The following is a 19,393-nucleotide window of genomic DNA, read 5'->3' as shown; positions in this document are numbered from 1 at the left end:
CTAGCCTTGAGAATTGAATCTGTTAATTCTGATTCACAGTTCCTTTTTCCCCATCCACTTTCCTTTGCAGTGTATCTATTAGATACTTTGGAAAGTTGTTCATTTGTTGTTAAAGTGAAGTAACTGCTTATGTAAACATCACTAAATTGTGGTCTTGAGCTATTGCACTGTTATGCAAATACAGTTCTAGCTTTCAGATGTTAAAAAAAAAGGAAAAGTAACTCGCTGTTCATAATTTTCTTTGCAAATGTTAGTGTTGTCCTCACAACAACCCTGTAGGGTAGGCAATCAGTGATCCCATCTTGCAGACTGAGGAATTGAAATGGAAAGATTGTAAAAACTGTGTCTCTAGTGAGTCTACAATTGAGTGAAGAGTTGAACCAAGGTTATCTAGGTTCATTGTTTGTTATCCCTATTCCCCCCCCCCCCCATGAAATTGGCTCTTGCTATTGGAAACACTCTTCCATAAATGCATTTTTAAAAGGACTAAGTTAAGTTCTCTTGATTTTTTTATTTGGTTTTTAAAAATTAATTCAAGCATAAGTGATACCTTTCTGTCAGAGAAGCCAGTGAAGTTGTAAATGAAATCATGGCCTGAGGGTGGTTTTAATAATATAATGCTACATATATTTTCTTTTAAAGAGCTGCCTCCTGTATGACAAGGACAGACCAGTTCAGCCGAATATAATATATGTTGCTTAAATTCAGAGCCGCAACTCCTTCTAGCCTCCAGAAAACTCTGTAAGATACCCACCTCACTTTCATCATCCATTAGAAATGTGTGGAGGAGGAGCCATAACTTGAGCCCAAGAAAGAGCAAAATGAGTGGTAAAGAATTCCTGTTTTGTAAAAAGAGTGCAAACAATGTTTCAAGGGTTTTAACACCACTATGAAGAAATGTTTCCTGTATCTTTTCCCTGTGGCAACAAAAAACAAAGCAAAAGCCAACTTTCTGCTGTGGGACTACAACTGATAGCTTATGTCAGGCATGTCCAACTGCGATCTACTCACAGTATAAAAAAACCTGGCAGTGATCTACCCATTGTCATTGGAGGAAGGAGGCTCATGCGTGAGGTGGGTAGATTGCCCAGAGTTGTTGAGCTTTTCTGCCGTAGGATTTCCCAGAGTTCTTCAGCATTTATTTGTTAACTTTCGGTTAACAAATTTATTTAATCCTATAATCGATAAGGGTCCTGTCAGAAAACAGACAATGTGAACACTGCCCAAGCCATTTCCAAGGTGACATGGCACTAGTCCTCTATGAACTAGCACAATGCATAACCTGGCCCAACGGTAGGGATAGAGAACCTGTGGCCTTCCAGATGTTGTTGGATCAACTCTCATCAGCCCCAGGCAGCACAGCCAATGATCTGGGAGAGTAGTCCAACAACATTAGAAACACCGCAGGTTCCTAATCCTGCCCTAGGGCAAAGATTAAGGCATAGTGTATTAACATTGCTACTGGAAAATATTGACTGCAGCACCACTGTTGTCATCATGCCTTTAATACATTGTGAATGCAGAGAGACATTTTAGCACAATCACCTCCTGGGAATACTCATTCCCCTCCATGTCATCGACCCCTCATATTAATTGGTTACATGGCCACTACAAGTGCTGCCTGCAATTCTAGTTTTATACCTTCCAAATTGCATGTGCAACTTTGGAGCACCCAAACACTTTTTTTATTTTTAAAGTGGGTTTTCAAGACCACAAACTCCCCAAGCTGACCCACAGAATATGATCAGCCAATAATTTCTTTGAGTTAAGGCTCTGCTCTGGAACCTCTTCTGAATCTGCTCCCTGCCAAGGGGACACTGCATGAACCCGGGTAATGAAGAATGCTGTTCAGGATATACTGAATTCATTTTCCTCACCACTGAGTATTCATAACCAAGCTATACAATTCTGGTATTAGACTGCAGGATTTGAGGGTTGATAAACATGGTTCAAGGCAGGTTTCAGTTCCAATAGCACTCTTTTCAGAGGTCTATCCTTACAGTGCTCCAAGTTTAGATTTATCTTTCTCCCTCCAAGACAGAACCCCTTGTCACATGTGGGAGTTTCTGGGACAGCCCTGGCACATTTGTTTGAAAAAAACCACAAAGCCTGACATCGTGCCCACAATTCTTTCAGTCATCTGGTTCCTCTTTGATGTGCAGAGAAACTGTTGATAGTTCTCTCCTTTCTACCTGGGCCTCATCTGACTCTTCCTTTTTCACCCATGAGAGTGACCCCGTTTCTGCAAATGGTATGTCGTTCTCCCACTGAAGCTGTGACTCTTCTTTTACCTCAGCATCCCATGTCCCTGGAGGGAGCACCACCACCTCATCAGCTTCTTCCTCCATGTCATTCTCTGTATTGTTCTCCTCTTCTTGGGGTTGGACAAAAGGCTCTTTGTAAACCCTGATGTCCATTGGCTCACTGCATGTGCCCGAAAGCAAGGCTTCCTTGGTGTGAGTCCTCAGGTGCTTGGCAAGAGCAGCCCGTTGGCTGTAGTTTTTGTTGCACTGGAGACAGGCATAAGGCTTCTCGTGAGTGTGAATCCTCTGGTGCTGGACCAGCGTGGAGCTCTGCTTGAACCCTTTGCCACATTCATCGCAGCGAAAGGGGCGTTCCCCTGTATGGGTGAGGTGGTGTCGCTTGAGAGCTGACATACCACTAAAACTTTTCCCACACTCTTGGCAGCTGTACGGGGACTCACCAGTGTGAGTCCGGAGATGCTGAGTCAGTGCTGAACTCTGACTAAAGCCTTTCCCACACTCCTGGCATTTGTATGGCCTCTCGCCTGTGTGAAGTCTCCGATGAGTTGTGAGCACCGATTTCTGGCTAAAACTGCGCCCACAATCTGGACATGGGTAGGGTGTCTCTCCAGTGTGTATCCGCCGGTGCTGTGTCAAGGCAGAGCTGGCAATGAAGCTTTTTGGACAATCGGGGCACTGGTAGGGCTTTTCTCCTGTGTGTGACCTCTGATGCTGGAGAAGGGAATAGCGCTTGGTGAAAGATTTACCACAGGCTACACACAGGTTGGGTGGGCCCTCTTCAGAGTGAGTGCGGACATGTTCGTTGTAGAGAGCCCGTCGCATGAACCGCTCGCCACACTCCTCACAGGCAAAAGGACGCTCACCAGTGTGAATGCGACGGTGTAAAGCTAACGTGGTGCTCCGGCAGAAGTTCTTGCCGCAATCGTCGCAGCGGTGAAGGTTCCCACTACCTAAACGTCCTGCAGAGGCAGTTCCATTTTTTCCACCACTACCATCAACCTGGTGTGAAAGAAGATGCTCTACAAGCAAGGAGATCTCTCCAAAACGCTTCCAGCACTCAGTACATTTGTATGGCTTCTCACCTGTATGGGTGTTCAGGTGCCAGACCAGGTGAGCTTTGGTGCTGTAGGTGGTCCCGCAGTATTCACATCGGAATGGTCTTATGCCATCATGAACTCGTTGGTGGCGGGTCAAGTTGCTCTTGAGCCGGAAGTTCTTGCCACACTCCTGACATCTGTAAGGCTTCTCTCCTGTGTGGATACTCTGGTGACTGGCCAATGCAGACTGGACAGAGAAGCAACGGCCACAATCTGAGCACTCGTATGGCTTCTCCCCTGTGTGGGTCCGCTGGTGGGCAAACAGTTCACAGGTCTTGACAAAGCTCTTTCCACAAACACCGCAGATTACCCTGCCTACTCGCCGATGTTTTGCTACTGGGGTTGCTAAACTTCTCTGAGATTTTATTCCTGATACTACATCTTCCCTTTTGCTTGCAGGTTTTTCAGCTGTATCCATCTTTCTGTTTCCTAGTAGAAAGAAGAAATTCACATTGATTCATCAATCCCCAACGACCATCAATCCTCACATTCTGCTTCCACAAGTCTTTTAACCACCATAGTTCCATCATTTGCTGCCAGTTAGTCTTTAGATATATTTTTTACCAAGTCCTCATCTTCTTCCTTCCTCCCTGTTCTTTCTGCATTGGCCTTGGGTCCTGAATGTGGGCACTACTGCAGCTTAGGCCAGTGCATATGTAAAGAGCCTTTCTCAACCACAGTGAATTTATTTTCTCACCTCATTGTGGTTTCCAACCTAGAAAGTGTATGATGAGCTAGATAAGCCTCTCCATGACAGCTATTATGAAAGTTGCTGCAGGCCAGTAAGACAAGACTCCTGAACTGGCCCACTTCTGAATAAATATGGCCCTTCCACAGGGTCTCATTCTCAGCACAATATGCTTGAGTTGTATTTATGGACTAACTCAGCCACAGGCAAACTCCGGCCCTCCAGATGTTTGGGACTACAATTCCCATCATCCCTAGCTAACAGGACCAGTGGTCAGGGATGATGGGAACTGTAGTCCCAAACATCTGGAGGGCCAGAGTTTGCCTATGCCTGGACTAACTCATCATTCCCACGTCTTTTTATCCTGCTACCACCTCTTGCCCAGATTATTCCATCTTCCTAGCCACTCATCCTTGATACTCCTTCACTGCTGGCAGCTGTGCTTAGGATGTGGTTTGGGAGATAAAAGTACAGAAGACCCTCAAAAGTGCTGGAAGCAGCACAGGTTTCTAGTTTCCTGTTCCTGACTCAAGATGCTAGCGTTAAAACTAGCATCTTGAACTTGGGGATGCTCTTTTTAATAATAGTTACTGTGCAGTGTCTTAACTGTTGAGATGGTGATTATTAATAATAATTAATACAGTGCTTCTTTAACTTTTTTTATCAGGGCCACACTTTTAAAACAAAAATTTGCTCATGCCAATTTTTTTTTATTGCTTAGAAATACATTGGAAAACAAAAGGAAACAACTCCTGTCAGTGCTTGATTTATAGCATAGAACACGACGACTTTATAATATGATCATGGGGCATCCAAAACGTTTTTTAAAATGCAGCTACATAAGAACATGAATCATTCTCAAAATACAATTATAAATGAGCTTCTTGCTTACATATGTACCTTAAATTTGTATACAAACTCAGTGAGAAGCGTGAGCTCACTTTTGCCAGGTAATTTCATTTCTCTTAGGTCTAGTCTGAGATAAATGAACTCTCATCTCATCAACACAAAGGAGCCTTTCCCTTTTCTGAACTTTCATATTTGCCAGAGTTGAAAATCCCTGTTGTATGCCATGGAGAAGTTCAGAAGAATAGCCATGCTCCAACAAATTAATAATATATTTTTTAAAGGGAGACAGTCAAGACCTGAGCCTACTGTATTGACAGTGATCTTACCATATCAGTTACCTACTTCTGATGTTTTAATCACTGTGTGCTACCCCTCCCACCAGACCTCACTTTCTCCATTTTACCAAGTGATGTTGGAGCTGTTCTGTAGTTCCTTGAAACTAGAAGGCTATTCCTTGCCTCAGAGCCTGTTTTGTTATGTTCCTTCCCTCAATCCATCTCAGGAGTTACAAGAGGTTTGCGGATAGAAATGCCCTGTTCAAAGGAAAGAAAAATTAAGAGTAAGAGTTTATTGGGACTCAAGATGACTTATTCTTAACAACTATTTCCTCATGGATAAACCAAAAGCAGTTCTCAGGGTATTTTTATGTTCCACGTCATTAGCTCGTAATTACTGTAACATTTTCAAGCTCGCTTCCAGAATTGTGTAAGCTAGAAATTACTTTATCCTCTTTCGTTTGCAAAAAAATTAATAAATGAAGACCAGCTGAAAACCTCATCTTCCCAACAAAACCCTGCAAAAGCAGGCTACTATTCCCCCCCCCCCTCAATTACTATAGGCCATACTGCCCAATCAGAAGGCAGTCTTGCTTAGACTAAAGAATACAGGCATCAGATACCTGGAGGATGTACTTAACAGAAGAAAAGAACCCTTACCTGGAGAAAAGGAGTCTATTAACTCTCTTCTCGGCGTCTCTGTAACTACATTCCTAAACTGTAACATGGTGTGCTTTTCCTTGGCTGAAAGGGACAGGTCCGAGCAGACTCTAAAACAACAAATAAAGACCTTGTGGCTGGGAGACATGTCTAACGTGAAAGATTCTCATGACCCACCCCGGTCTTCTGCCACAACACGAGAAAACAACTCTACTACTAGTCCAGTATTTCCCATTTAGCTCATGCTACTAGCCTACAGCCTCAGAAAGGGCTTTCATCCTTTTTCATATCCTACACTTCCAGCAACTAAGATGGACAGCTTACCTGGGTCAGGCTATGGCAAAGGCAAGTTATACCAGCAGCCTTCTTCCTTCACTACATACAGCAAAGCAATATCCCTTTGTGAGGCCACATTTCTCCCAGGAGAAGCGGCAATCACCACCATCATCTAGGAAACTACCCAACCTGCAGCTATTCCAGCTTGCAAACTTGTAACGTTTTATTTCTAGCAGACAAAATCTCATATCCAATAATCCCAACCTCCCAATATCCCAGCTCTGCTGATGCCCCAAAACTCACAGACTTGAAAAGTAAAAATGTTACAAATAATAAATAGAATAACCCCAGCTCTGGACTTCCCATCACTCACCAGGCTATGCATGTTGACAGCTCTTGCACTTTGTGATCCCATAGCTAAGCTTTGTTGTCGGCTTGGGGCAAACGGGGAGGGGGGATGCTGCACAGGAAGGTACACTTAGCACCACCTTCCCCCTTACTGCTACTTCCATGTCTCGTCTAGCATATAAAAATCTCACTGGTATTAACCCCTAAGATTGCCCAAATTTCTTTCTTTACAATGTATGTACAATACATTGATCAGCTAATAAAATATATTATACTAAATACATTATGTACAGTATTTTGTTTTTATGTGAGAATTCAGCGACTTTTCTTTCATATTTTTGATTTAAGCAATGAAATACCTAATCCTGATTCTGCTAAATTTGCTTCTAAATTTTCTGTATCTCACTCTCCATTCCAAGCGTAGGAAAATATACCAAAATGGGGAAGTTTCTCCTGGCATTTCTCTTTTTCAGCCTCCTTCTAAGGTGGTGGAAAAAAATGTTGACTTCTTAAATTTGGTCCATCAGGCTGTTATTGAAGCCAAAGGATGAAGGGTCAGTTTTTAAACGTTAGTATCCTTAACATACAGTTTATAACCCTGCAATAATTATCAGTGCAATCCAATATTTGTGGACACAGAAATAAGCCTCTGATAATTGAATATGGGATTTTAGCCCCAAGCCTTTACATTTTAATTTTTTAATTTAGATTTTTATCATTTCCTTCCTCTAAGCAGCTCTTTCCCTCCATTTAACATCAGAAAAACCTTGTGAGGTAGGTTATGCCGTGAGACAGTGACACACCAAAAATCACCCAGTGACCTTTTATGATCAATAACAATTTGAACTTGGTAGAGGTTGGACCCTGAACATAGATTCTGTGATGCTTTTGTGTTTTTGTTCAAACTAAACTGCAGTTTTGTGGTGGTATTTTTAATTCATTGCACTGCATGCTTTAACACACAATGTTTCCCAGCAGCCACTGAAAGCAGAAAGGTCTCCTCCCAAGAATTGCCTAGGTTTTCCATTCTAAAGGGTTAAATTCACAAAAATAGGCTGGGCACCTTTGCTGGCATTGTAATAAAGCTAGAAGCGAGTAAAGGCACAATTAGGATGAGAGAGCTTATTTGTACGTAGCATTGCACTTGAAGAGTTGGAAAAGGCTGTTCAAAACACAGTTGCCAGGGTACCCCTTGTGTTGCAGGGTTTATATTTAATTTGTGTTGAAAAAAATATCACTGATTCATGGTCTATTTCTGAGTCTAGTCAAAAGCATTGGTACTTACCTTTAAAGCCCTACATGGCTCAGTAGACAGATACCTGTTAGACAATCTTCACCTGGATCAGTCCACAAATAGACTGAGGCTGTCCTCTGAGCTTCTCTACTGGGTTTACCCCCGGTCCAACATAAAATATATCATGGCCAGGGAGAGTGCCTGTTTGGTGGTGGCACAGGCATTGAAAACCCTTCATCAGTTCAGCACCAGGCAAATAAATATCTTTTTCTTGTCCCAGGTTTATTTTTTTAAAAAAAAAACAACCCAAACAAACAACAATCCAAGCCATGGTGAAATTTCTTACCCATTCTTCCCCTCTTGATTATTTTTTATGCATCATCAATTACTGGTTTTTCAGATCTGGCTGAAATATTTTTTCCCAAGCCATCCCAAGAACATTATTTACTGAAGACTACACGTTAGAAATGTAACCAACCCCCCCCCCCCCACAACAAATAAATAAATAAGTTGTGTTCCTAAGTCACTCCATCACAATGCCTTTGTCTGCCATGTGTGTCAGCAATAATCTTAGGGGGGAAATAAAAGAAGTATGTTTTTCCACTCTTCATATTACAGAACTGAAAGACTCTTAGGTGCTGACATTTCCTTTAAAGCATGAAAACCAATCCATTTCTAGCCCTCGTGGCAGCAAAGAGAAATTTGGAAGACATGGGATCAGTGCCTGGTGGGATCAGAAACTAGATTTGGGCTTGATCAGAACTTTCACTGGTCATAGGCTAGCACTTCAGTACTAATAGATGCTTACATGTAGCTTGTGGGTTTGGGGGAAGCAGAATAAATAATTTTACAAAGCTCCATGCTATTTGGAAAAGGCTATAGTTCAGTGGTTGAGCACATGCTTGGCATGCAGAAGATCCCAAATTCAATCCAACATCTTCAGGTAGGGCTGGCAGACCTCAATCTGAAACTATGGAAAACCGCTACCAATATCATCAATACTGAGCAAGCTATGAGACAATTTCCTACGTTGCTTAGGCTCTAGCCCTACACTCACTTGGGAGAAAACACCATTGAACTGAATGGGGCTTACTTCTAAGATTGATAAAAGATTACACTTCCATTTAACATGATTTATTTCAGGTTAGTGTGTGTTTTTTGGGGTGAAAGGTTTTTCTTTTAGCACAGAACATATACAGCCCAGACCCTAAGTCCCTAGACCATGGAAGATGGTAATATATTTCTCACTGTTAAGAGATTGATTAAGGTAGTAGTGTGTGTGTTTTCCTGGGATACTGCTCTCTCCTACAAAGCTGAATATTAGCCTGAAGATTGTCCATGCACTATTAATGGCCAAGCAGAAATTTCATATGCACAAATGAAGTTCACTGTGAACACTTGCTTTGTCAGTCTGAAGCTGCTTGAAGTATGTGGCTTGCCTTGCTCTGTAGGCTTCTATGTTTCAAGACACAGGTGTGTAAAAAGTGTCCTCATAACCTTTCCTAGTAATCAGGAGTGACCAGGTCTATTTAGGGACCAAATTTTGGTTTAGATGTTCTACAAATACTAGTAAGAGTCTATGAAGTCTAATGATCTTAAACATATATATATGACATATACGTTTTTCCACATACATACCCTCTGCCTTAGGAAAACAATGGATACATCCTCATTCCTTCAAGTGTCTCTTTTCCTGCCAGAAGGGGGAGCTAGTGACACAAATCCAAAGCTTGTGTGTCTACTGTACTGCTACTTGCACCAGTGTTAATGATTTCCTTTCTTCAATCAGAGCCTTGACTGCTGACCTGATATTATTTTCCTTAACTTTATTACATAGGGATAAGAAAATCTATTCAAGCTCTTGGTGCATCCTGGAATTGATTCTTTTGAATAGTAGCATTTTAAAAGAGAAGACAACGAGTGATTTTCTATTTCCTTTTTTCCAAGGCAGAGGTGAGGAGAGAACAAAAGTACTGGGTGAGAAAGCTAGTGGGAATACAGAATATGGAGGGTAAGTCTAATGAGCTCACATCCTGCTTGTGGGCTTCCCATAGGCAAGTGCGAACAGGATGCTGGACTTGATAAGTCACAGGCCTGTTCCAGCAAGCCTTGTATGTTCTTAGTATCTTCCTAATGCCATCCTGTGGCACTATAGCAGGAATGGGTAACTTTTGACCATCCAGTTGTTAAGACTCCAGTTCCCACCAGCTCCAATCAACACAGCCGGTGGTCAGGGATGATGGGAGCTGTTGTCCAGTGACATCTGGAGGGCCAAAGGTTACCCATCCCTACACTAGAAACCCATTCTGTCCTAGAAATCAAGATTGCCACCACAAACAAACACGCGTGCACATGCACATACTCTGCAATATTATTTACTCCTTTCCTTCACAGCAAGAGCAGGAACAGATCTTTGGAGGTGAACATAGTATTCTATGGAAGCAGATCCAATCTTAGTTCAATACAAGCATTTCCCCAAACCCATTAAAAAAATGGAGATCAAAATACACCTCTCCATTCTGATCCATTATTGATTTAGTCACAGATAAATCTCTCTCCTGTACTCGGGCTTTGCTTTCTGATCCAGCCAGAGATCCTGGAGGGCTACGGAAGATTTGCTGTTCAGCTATACCACTGTCCGGCTACGTCCAACAGCTGGTGCCACACTCAGTACAAGTATAGGGTCCCTCACCCAGCACGGAGTCTTCTTGAAGGCCGGACTCCAGGCGGAAACCTTTACCACACTGGCTGCAGATGAGAAGCCGGCTGCCCTCTTCCCCATCGGTATCATTGTTGCCATTGGAGATGCTGCTATTGGCACACAGGGCATTGTGACCGGACCCATGAGGGCTGCCAACGTCAGGGCTGCTGGCGTTTTCATAGAGGAGGCTGACGTGATGGGCACTAATGCTGGCGTCATTGCCAGCTGTATCGACGCTGCCAAGGATGTCATATGGCAGGCTAGCACCGCGGGCATTGGCATGAGTGCGGCGGTGGCGAATGATGTGGGAGCTAAGCCGAAAGCTCTTCCCGCACTCGGTGCAAACATATGGTTTCTCTCCTGTGTGCACCCGCCAGTGGTCCACTAGGTTGGAGTGGTGGGTGAACCTCTTGCCACACTCAGCACAGCCGTAAGGCTTCTCACCTGTGTGGGTGCGCCGGTGGTTGGCCAGAGTGGAGCTCCCAGAAAAGCGTTTGCCACATTCCTGGCACTGGTATGGCTTCTCCCCTGTGTGGGTCCTCTGGTGGCGAGTAAGGCAGGAACTCCCGGTAAAGCGCTTGCCACACACATTGCACTGATAAGGCGTGACTCCTGTGTGGCTGCGGCGGTGCAGGTTGTAGTTGGAGCTCTGGGAGAAGGCCTTGCCACACAGCTCACACCGATAGGGCCGCTCTCCTGTGTGAAAACGGCGGTGCTGGAGGAGGTTTGAGCTGGCCGTGAAGGCCTTGCCACAGTCTCCGCAGACGTAAGGGCGCTCCCCAGTGTGTGTCCGCTGGTGCTTGGTGAGGGCTGAGCTCTGGTTGAAGCTGCGGCCACAGTCATTGCAGCGGTAAGGCTTCTCCCCCGTGTGGATGATCTGATGCTTGGCCAAGTTTGAGCGACGGCTGAAACTCTTGCCACAAACGCTACAGGTATTGGGGTGTGAGGAGGAGGAGGGCACCTACAGGAATGGAGGAAATGATTAGGACAGCTTAGCCTGCTGTAAAAAAGGCACTCTGGGAACAGATATGAGGCATGCTAGCCTGGAAACTGCCACATAAACAAGTCATTCTTTTTTTAAAGAAGGAGTCCATCTTTGTACTGTATCATAGTTTTAGAAATCATCTTTTGATAAGAGCAGGAACTAAAGTGTATTAAGAGTTGGTCAAAACCAGAGGTCAAAGTTAATATATGCTTGGCAAGCCTCTCTTTTGGCTTAACAGGCTGCCGATGATATAACCTGACCTACTTGTAAAGGGAGTGTATATTGTGTGCAAGTGAAGTGGGGGTGGCAGGAGATTAGACAAGGCTAAAGAGGGTCCCTTGGGAAAGATGGAGGGCACAAGGAGAAGGAGATGACAGAGGATGAGATGGTTGGACAGTGTTCTTGAAGCTACCACCATGAGTGTGACCAAACTGCGGGAGGCAGTGGAAGACAGGAGTGCCTGGCGTGCTCTGGTCCATGGGGTCATGAAGAGTTGGACACGACTAAACAACAACAACAAAGAGGGTCCCTACTAGTGGTGGCCCCAATGCTACAGCAGTGTGATAAGAAAAGAGGCATGTGGCCAAATTTTCCCTTACTGGTTCTCTGGCCATATTGTTAAGGCTTCATCTTGACGCCAAGCCTTTTTTGTGAATCTTGGATTCAGCATGTAGACATTTTTTTCCTTTACTATTCCTTCATTGCACTCTTGAGTTTCAGTGACTTACAAGGTCCTAACATTAGTAAGATGTTGTCCTGTACAATGCCAGAAGAATTGCCAAATACCACTTCTTTCATCATCATCCCCCCTGCCATACAGCTGCCAAGACTCACCAAAAAAAGGCTAACATCAGGATGCAGCCTTGGCAGTCTGGCCCCATCAGTGCCATATATTTAAAGCAGTATCGTACCACTTTAAACAGGCATGGCTTCTGCCAAAGAATCCTGAAAATTGTTAAGGGTGTCCAGAGTTGTTAGGAGACCCATATTCCCATCATACAGCTACAATTCCTATATTTCCTTGGGAAGAGGGAATGGCTCTGAGATTTATAGCTTTGTGAGGGAACAGGGGTCTCCTAGGAACTCTCAGCACTCATAGCAAATTCCAGTTCCCAGGATTCTTTGAGGGAAACCATGACTGTTTAAAGTGGTACAATACTGCTTTAAATGTATAGTGCAGATCAGGCCTCTGACAGGAGAAACCCAACATTCCCAAAGATCATGGAAACAGTACAATAGAACCACCTCACCCCCCACCTCCATCTACCACAAGTCTCTCCTCCAAGCTCTCCTGACATTCCCTCGGCTATGCTACCCCCAGTACTCACCAAAATCCCACCTATCGGGATGGCGACTTTTTGCATCTCAAATTCTTGAGCCTTCTGCTCCTCCACCTCAGCCTTCATCTCTTCCTCAGATGGCAAGTCCTGCAAGGCAGTAGAACCAAGACGGAGCAAGTTTGGCCAAGACAATGATTTCACTAGCCGTTGCAAACGTAGTGCCCTCCACATGTTTTTGACTAGCTGTGCTGGCTAGGGCTGATGGGAGCTGTAGTCTAAAACATTTGACGGGCCAGTTTTTCAAAGGCTGAGTTAAGCAATCCTTTTCCCCCCTGAAAGTTGGTCCTTCTTTCCCCTCACCCAAGTAAAACATCTCACCTTCCCATCTTCATCTCCACTCACTGGTTTCCCACCTGCGGAAACCCTCCTCACCTCCACTTCAAATTCCAGATTCTCTTCCTCATCTTCTTCCTTCTTCACTCTTCTTCTAATTATCAGTTCTTTCTCACTGCCATCTTCCATTATTAACCTATTCTGGGAGAATGAACACTCTGGCTAGAAAAGGCAAAAACAGCAAAAAGTGAGCATTTTTACACGTATCTTATCCCTCTAGAGTCACATAGTTCTCAAATGCTGAGACAGGCCTAGATGGCCTTAAGCCCACGTGAACCAGAGATTACCAGCCTTTTGGAGGCAGTGAGCACATTTGGAATCCTGCAGAAGTACCATTGGTGCCCATCACAAAATGGCTGTTATGGCTGTTACTGTGCAGAAGAGGATGAACAAATGCAAAGAGGTACTGAGCAGGAAGATCAAACAGTCTCATACAATGTGGATTTTGAGGGGATATTTACTGAGACCTTTTGTGGGCACCATAGGAGGTACTGTGGGTACACTGGCAGCTGCTGCACTGGTGACCCCTGCACTAAACCAAGTACATCTCATCAACAGTATAGTGTGACCTATATGATCCTGGACAGCCCTACTGTGTTTTACTGTCCCAGGAGGTCACCAAAGGTCATCACAGATGGCTAACAAGTCAAATGTTGTGCATGCCTAAGGCTAAGGAGGTAAGAAATGGTTGCCAGGGGAGACACCACTTTGTCAATTTCTCCTCACAGGATGGGTTCTCTGCAGCCAACTCAAACAGCCATTTTTAAAGTATCGAAATCACCACCGGTGCTGACTTTTGCCAAAGGAAAGCAACTTATAGAAGAATACTGAAAATGATAACCATATATGTAGCACTCAGCATGCAGAATGTGTGGGGTTTTTTGCTTATAGGTAGGCCACTGAGCTTCCTGTGTGGCAGTTTTCTCACACTATCCACTGTACTAGCAAAAAGCAACAATGTGAGTACGTAGCCCATTCCATAGTATGCCACAACTGCTCTTTGTTCCTTTCCAGCTCTCCAATTCTTAGTTTCTTAATAAGAGAAAAGAGCAAAATAATTCAGATTTTGCCTTTAAAAGTTGAAGAACAATACTCTTGCAGGCAAGATCTTGTTTTTATCTCTAATGGATTCTCTTATTCATTTAGCGGTGGCTCATTCTTCAGAAATCAGCAGACAACAGTTTCCATGGGATATGGATATAGATAAAAATCACTGTGATGAAAAGTTGGAGCAAAGAGTGCTTGTATCTGGCAAAACTGTTTAACATCCATTTCTGTCATGTTCCAAGTCTTGGATACCCAAATGGTTTCCACCTACCAGGAGTAGAGATGACTCACATTCACGCCTCTAAAATTCCCTTTTCCAAGTTGTGGACAAAATATAACCAGGCCAATCACTTCAGTGTACATGCTGGTGTGTTATGTTCCAGAGTACATAAGAAAATCTTATCCAGCGTGCTATGGCAACTCCTGATTGATGGATTCTCTTCTCTCTGCCAACCCCATTATCTTGTATAGTAGCAAAGATGGTGCTAAACTGAAATTTGTCACCTATCCGTCATGTTTATCATCCTCCTTGGGACAACTATGCAGTTTGTAAGTAAGTTATGCAACCTCCTTTTAAGACTCTTTTCTGCAAGTTATTTATGCCACATTCACACCATACATTTAAAGTGGTACCATGCCACTTTAAATAGCCATGCCTTCCCCCAAAGAATCCTGGGAGCTGTAGTTTGTTAATGGTGCTGACAGTTGTTAGAAAAACACTATTCCCTACAGACCTACAATGCCTGGACTGCTTTATCAATCTGTAAATCTGTATTCAGTTCTAATATCAACTGAAGGACGGTGGCAGCTGCAATCTTTAAGTAGGGAGACGAATGACATATTTTCTCCATAAAAATCCAAATCAAGCTGCTTTTTAAAAAGGCTGGTTGGAAGGCTGGCAATGCTAATGAAGAATATTATACGTTAGAAAGGGGTGCGGATGTAAACAGGAGCACTTTATACAGTGTATCCTTTTCTGCTATACAGTGGTACCTTGGGTTACAAACACCTTGAGTTACAAGCACTTCGGGTTACAGACTCCGCTAACCTGGAAGTAGCACCTCGGGTTAAGAACTTTACCTCAGGATGAGAACAGAAATCGTGCGGTGGTGGTACACCGGCTGCGAAAGGCCACATTAGCTAAAGTGGTGCTTCAGGATAAGAACAGTTTCAGGTTAAGAACGGACCTCCGGAATGAATTAAGTTCGTAACCAGAGGTACCACTGCATAGATGTAGCCCTGAGATCTAGTCATTGGTTTGCTTTCATTACTCACCATGTTGTCACCCACTGGGATCTCAAGCATCTTCACCACAATTGGAGGCTCTTCCTCCTTCTCTGTTGCCATCTTTTCTGTTTTGCATGAAGTGGCAAGCCGTATCCATTTCCTTGGAGAAGGTGGCAGAGGCTGAAAGAAGAGGTAAAGTAGCTGGGAGCAGATTTTACATTATTTTTATTCATTAGATTTCTATTCCATATTTTTTCCAAGGAACTCAAGGCAGTATAAGCTGTTCTAGCCCTCACCCACATTATCCTCACAAGAACCCTGTGAGACAGGCTAGCTTGAGAGAGAATGTGTGTGAGAGAATGAAATATGACTGGTCCAAGGTCACGGATCAGCATCAAGTTTGAATATTTGATCCTGCTCTTCCCACCCCTTAATCCAACACTATAGCCCTACACTATATTGTTTTTCTATTAAGTCAGGCACAATAATACACCAACGAACCCTGTGTAATCTGGACAGGGCAGAACACAAGGAGCCAGCATAGCATAGTGGTCAGAATGCTACACTAGGATCAGGAAAGCCTGGGCTCCAATTCTCACATGGCGATGAAACTTGCTGGGTGCTCTTAGGCTGTCACTACCCCTTGGCCTAACAGACCTTACAGGGTTGTTGTGAGGATAAAATGGGGAGGGGGCAAAGGGAACTTGTTCATCACCCTGAGCTCCTTGAAGAAGGATGGGATAGAAAGGCAATCAATAAACACTCCCTGCAAACCAAGAAGTCCTGGTCCATCCCATTGGATCTCAGAATCCTGGTTTTTCCAACCTATTCCCTCAAATCTGTGTGTGGCTCAGTCTTTTATGGGGCCTTTTCTGTCCCAGAATTATTTAGTAGGAAGCAAATTACACCCAGGACAGACACACATACCTCTAGTCCTGATTTTTCCTTCCTTCCACCTCACCACCCTCCTTCCGAGCAAAAAAATCTCATAGGTCTGTCCCTGGAGATCTTGTATAGCCACACCTTGCTCTCCTGTGCTCTTTCCCTTTCCTTCTTTACTCTAGTCAGCAGCCCTTTCCGTCGTATCTCTGAGGATCCCCGAGATGTTCCCGCATTCTTCATCAATGGCCTGTCTGCCTCCAATTTCTGAAGGTACAGAATGGGAAAACAAATACATACACAAACAAACAAATCCATTAGGTGACCAAATTAGGTCCTTACATATTTAAGGCACCAGGTCTTCCCATGGTGCTGTTCACCCAGCATGAGATTGCTTTAGTCATATCAGTCTGAGCAGAAACGGACATGATGGTTTGGTCTGTTTTCCACAAAGGAGTCTTTCTTTTAAACCCAGAGGCATCTGGGGAAACATTCAGTCTCAAAGCGCCTCTGTTACTTACCACACCCCCATCTTTGACCTCTGTTGGTGTGCCAGATATAGGAATCCCCTCTGACTTCTCTTCTTTCATGTCCTCCTTGTCCTCATCCATCATTAATTTAAGTGCGGAAGTGAGTGGCTTTTGAGGGAGAAACAAAGGTAAGTGACCAAGGCTCTCCACCCTAAGCATAGTTATTAGAAAATTAAGTCCTCTTTAAACAACTCTTATTTGTAGACCATCAAACCCCCTACAAGTCAGTGCAGCTTTTTTGACTCACAACTATCCTGTGAGGCCAGCCACCTAGCTTAGATTCAGGAGATATTTAGATCTATTTTCCTATTGCCCCCAGCCCCCAATGAACATGGATGAGTCCACTTGGTTTGAATATAGTATGGGAAGATGGATGAGGCCATGATATGACTCAAGTCTGTCTGGAAATCCTGTCACTAATCCCTGATGCAAAGTGCTGTCTTCATAGAGAACGACTGGCTTATTTATGCACCCTTCACAAGCTCAGAAGCACACAGCACTAATGTGTAGGTATCACAACTGCAGAGGGATCCCTGTGCAGGCCATGGCCTCAAATAAGACCCACCCTTCCCCGCAACCCCCAGGAGTCTGGAGCTCTTAAAACTTACCTCTTTTGTCTCTCAGTCTTGGCGTGTGTCTGCTCGCTAATATCACTAGCTCCGTAAGTTTAGCCTAATTACGTCTTAGAAATCCAAGGGGGGGGGGGTTGTGTTGTGATGCACACACCTCTCTATTCCAAGCAACAGCTGCTTCTGGCAACCCACGTGGTAGACACCCTTTTTTCTCCGCCACGTCCCTATGGAGAGTTAGGGTAGCTGGCAGCAGGATAAGGGGCTGGGTAAGGAAGGGGAGCCGGATTCCCCACCCGGGGCCAGTACCAAGTCCGGGAAGGAAGTTGAGCCAAGGAGTGACTGCTTCCTGCGACCCAGGCTGGCTCCGCTCCCCACTCACCCGGGCCTCTCTGGAGCAGGGGAGGAATGGTGGGGCTGCCGAGGGTGATGATGAAGATGATGATGATGCGGAGGAGGGCGCAGAGGTGGCTAGCAGAGCCGATCAACGGGATCCGGAGGCTCCTCGCCCTTTGGCAAGCGCCTCGAGATGGGCGGCGGAATCGGCTCCGGCTGCGCTTTTGCGCCTCTTCCCTCCCCGAGAAGAGACCCTGCTGAGTGGGGAGGGGGAGCTCCGAGGGCCGGGGGGGGACGACGACGGGGAGAATGTTAGACGTCGAGAGGAGGGTGGCGGAGGGGCGGTGCGCCTCGCAGATTCGCCAACGTTGCCTTCCCTCGTTCTCGCTCATTGGTGGAGAGGTCTGCAAGACAGGGAGAGTGGCAACTGCAGCAGCGGCGCCTGTTCCTGCCAGACGCGAGTAGGGGGCGGACCCAGGAGTCCTCCTCCCTCCCTCCCACCCTTCTCCAGCCCCGCAAGCGACGAGTATTCGGGTTTTGAAATAGGGGCGGGGGCGTCGAGGAAGAGAGGGAAGCTCGGAGCCTCTGATCCGGAGCTTCTACTAGAGGCCACCCCGGAGGAACGTGTTTCCTCGTGGCAACCGAGCTCTTGCAGAAACCGCGCCGTGGAATAGGGACGGGGCAGGCGGGGAGAGAATGCTGCTTCCGAGAATGTGCAGCGTAACGATCGCCTCTCGTCCGTTCGAATCCGGAAGGTGCACCGTTAACACGGGAGTAGTGCATGGGAACATGCCTGGGAGCAAAGGTCGGCCCAAGACATTTCGCTGCCTGAGGGCAAGGACAGCGGGACACTCCACTGCCCGGAGGGAGATCAGCAGGCTAGTCACTAAGGGGCTTGGGGGGCAAGGTGTATGACACACAGCCCTCTTCAACAACAGAAATTGTGTGTATTCCCCCAAATAATAATAATAGGCTGAAGTAAGAGGTAAAATAGCACCTGCTGGATTTCTGCCTGTTGTGCTGCTGTTAAAATGGCACAAAAGCCTGTCGTCAGAAAAGGGGTTGGCGGCAATTACCGTGTGTGATAGAAGCTGGAACTCTTAGCAGGAGAGGATGCAGGTGTTGTAAATAAAAATATGCCCTTTTCCCTTATGGGGTATCCAAGAGCCCATATAGAGTCCTTACATAGGTTCCCTATAGGTAGGAGAAAAGAACAGAGGCCAACCAGAGAATATTGAGAAGCAAAGCAGCTAGTAAGCCTGATCTTTATTGATCTGTTGCAACAGGGTACTCCCCTCACACGCAGGAGAGGAGGAGGACCCCCAAAATTGCTGTGCAAGGGCTTATAAAGACTTTTGAAATTCCCATCCTCTAGATCAAGACCACCCCCAGAAACATCCCACCTACATCACAGAAATTTAAATGTTGTTTTTCTCTTGTCCTTGTTTATCTCCTGTCTGGCAAGTTACTTGATTGGATTTCCTGGGGAACCTGGCCATTCTTTTGTAGTGGTAAAATACTTATTTCCTAGGCCAGGTCACAGGCTCACACCTTATTCATATCTTAAATGTGTCCTTAAGACAGGATTTGTGAGGAAAGAGACAATGGGGAGACTTTTCCAGTTTGACCTTGCAGAGAAAACATTTGGTCAGTTTAGGAATCAAAATGGTTCCAGGTTGGCCTTCCTGTGTTGATCTATGTATGTGCGGTTATGAACATTGCCATATATCTAAGACCATAAAATTCCTATCACAC

General features: G+C 45.0%; 3 protein-coding genes across 10 annotated transcripts in view; 1 reads left to right on the top strand and 2 right to left on the bottom strand.

Annotated features, from left to right (window-relative positions):
- Positions 1-19,393, top strand: part of PRR14 (proline rich 14) — a 45,184-nt gene that overhangs the window by 6,750 nt on the left and 19,041 nt on the right. The window contains exons 1-2 of one of the 3 annotated variants that reach the window (XM_081884744.1): positions 14,613-14,650; positions 16,389-16,476. The gene's annotated coding sequence lies outside the window, so the exon portion shown is untranslated. Of the gene's footprint in view, positions 1-9,638; positions 9,703-14,612; positions 14,651-16,388; positions 16,477-19,393 lie in introns of those variants that run through there. The other 2 variants (XM_081884750.1, XM_081884745.1) reach the window with 2 other exon arrangements.
- On the bottom strand, positions 1,488-6,727 carry LOC309354553 (uncharacterized protein). 5 transcript variants are annotated; one of them, XM_081884758.1, is made up of 4 exons: positions 6,483-6,727; positions 5,834-5,943; positions 5,225-5,431; positions 1,488-3,790 (listed from the first exon to the last, which is right to left on the bottom strand). In XM_081884758.1, the coding sequence occupies exon 4, from the start codon at positions 3,777-3,779 to the stop codon at positions 2,133-2,135; it is 1,647 nt and encodes a 548-aa protein (XP_081740884.1). In that variant the 5' UTR covers positions 3,780-3,790; positions 5,225-5,431; positions 5,834-5,943; positions 6,483-6,727; the 3' UTR covers positions 1,488-2,132. The 5 variants fall into 5 exon arrangements, with proteins under 5 accessions (XP_081740884.1, XP_081740887.1, XP_081740886.1 ...); XM_081884761.1 differs by having other exon boundaries at positions 5,237-5,431; XM_081884760.1 differs by having other exon boundaries at positions 5,241-5,431.
- On the bottom strand, positions 10,051-18,739 carry ZNF771 (zinc finger protein 771). 2 transcript variants are annotated; one of them, XM_081884764.1, is made up of 8 exons: positions 17,685-18,738; positions 17,342-17,529; positions 16,725-16,841; positions 16,348-16,470; positions 15,373-15,504; positions 13,090-13,212; positions 12,706-12,804; positions 10,051-11,353 (listed from the first exon to the last, which is right to left on the bottom strand). In XM_081884764.1, exons 3-8 carry the CDS (start codon positions 16,815-16,817, stop codon positions 10,334-10,336), a joined length of 1,590 nt encoding a protein of 529 aa, XP_081740890.1. In that variant the 5' UTR covers positions 16,818-16,841; positions 17,342-17,529; positions 17,685-18,738; the 3' UTR covers positions 10,051-10,333. The 2 variants fall into 2 exon arrangements, with proteins under 2 accessions (XP_081740890.1, XP_081740891.1); XM_081884765.1 differs by lacking the exon at positions 17,342-17,529 and having other exon boundaries at positions 17,685-18,739.

Source organism: Podarcis melisellensis, assembly GCF_964234715.1.
Source record: "Podarcis melisellensis genome assembly, chromosome: 13".
Classification (NCBI taxonomy): domain Eukaryota; kingdom Metazoa; phylum Chordata; class Lepidosauria; order Squamata; family Lacertidae; genus Podarcis; species Podarcis melisellensis.
The sequence above is the reverse complement of the archived record's forward strand: the minus strand, read 5'-3'. Positions and strand labels throughout refer to the sequence as shown.

What these genes read in the sequence shown, in the direction of transcription:
- LOC309354553 (XM_081884758.1), bottom strand. Translation starts at nt 3,779, where the DNA reads ATGGATACAGCTGAAAAACCTGCAAGCAAAAGGGAAGATGTAGTATCA.
- ZNF771 (XM_081884765.1), bottom strand. Translation starts at nt 16,817, where the DNA reads ATGATGGATGAGGACAAGGAGGACATGAAAGAAGAGAAGTCAGAGGGG. An exon ending in AGGTCAAAGATGGGGGTGTG is followed by an intron (nt 16,471 to 16,724) that starts GTAAGTAACAGA and finishes CTGTACCTTCAG; the next exon opens with AAATTGGAGGCAGACAGGCC. An exon ending in AAAGAGCACAGGAGAGCAAG is followed by an intron (nt 15,505 to 16,347) that starts GTGTGGCTATAC and finishes CTCTTCTTTCAG; the next exon opens with CCTCTGCCACCTTCTCCAAG.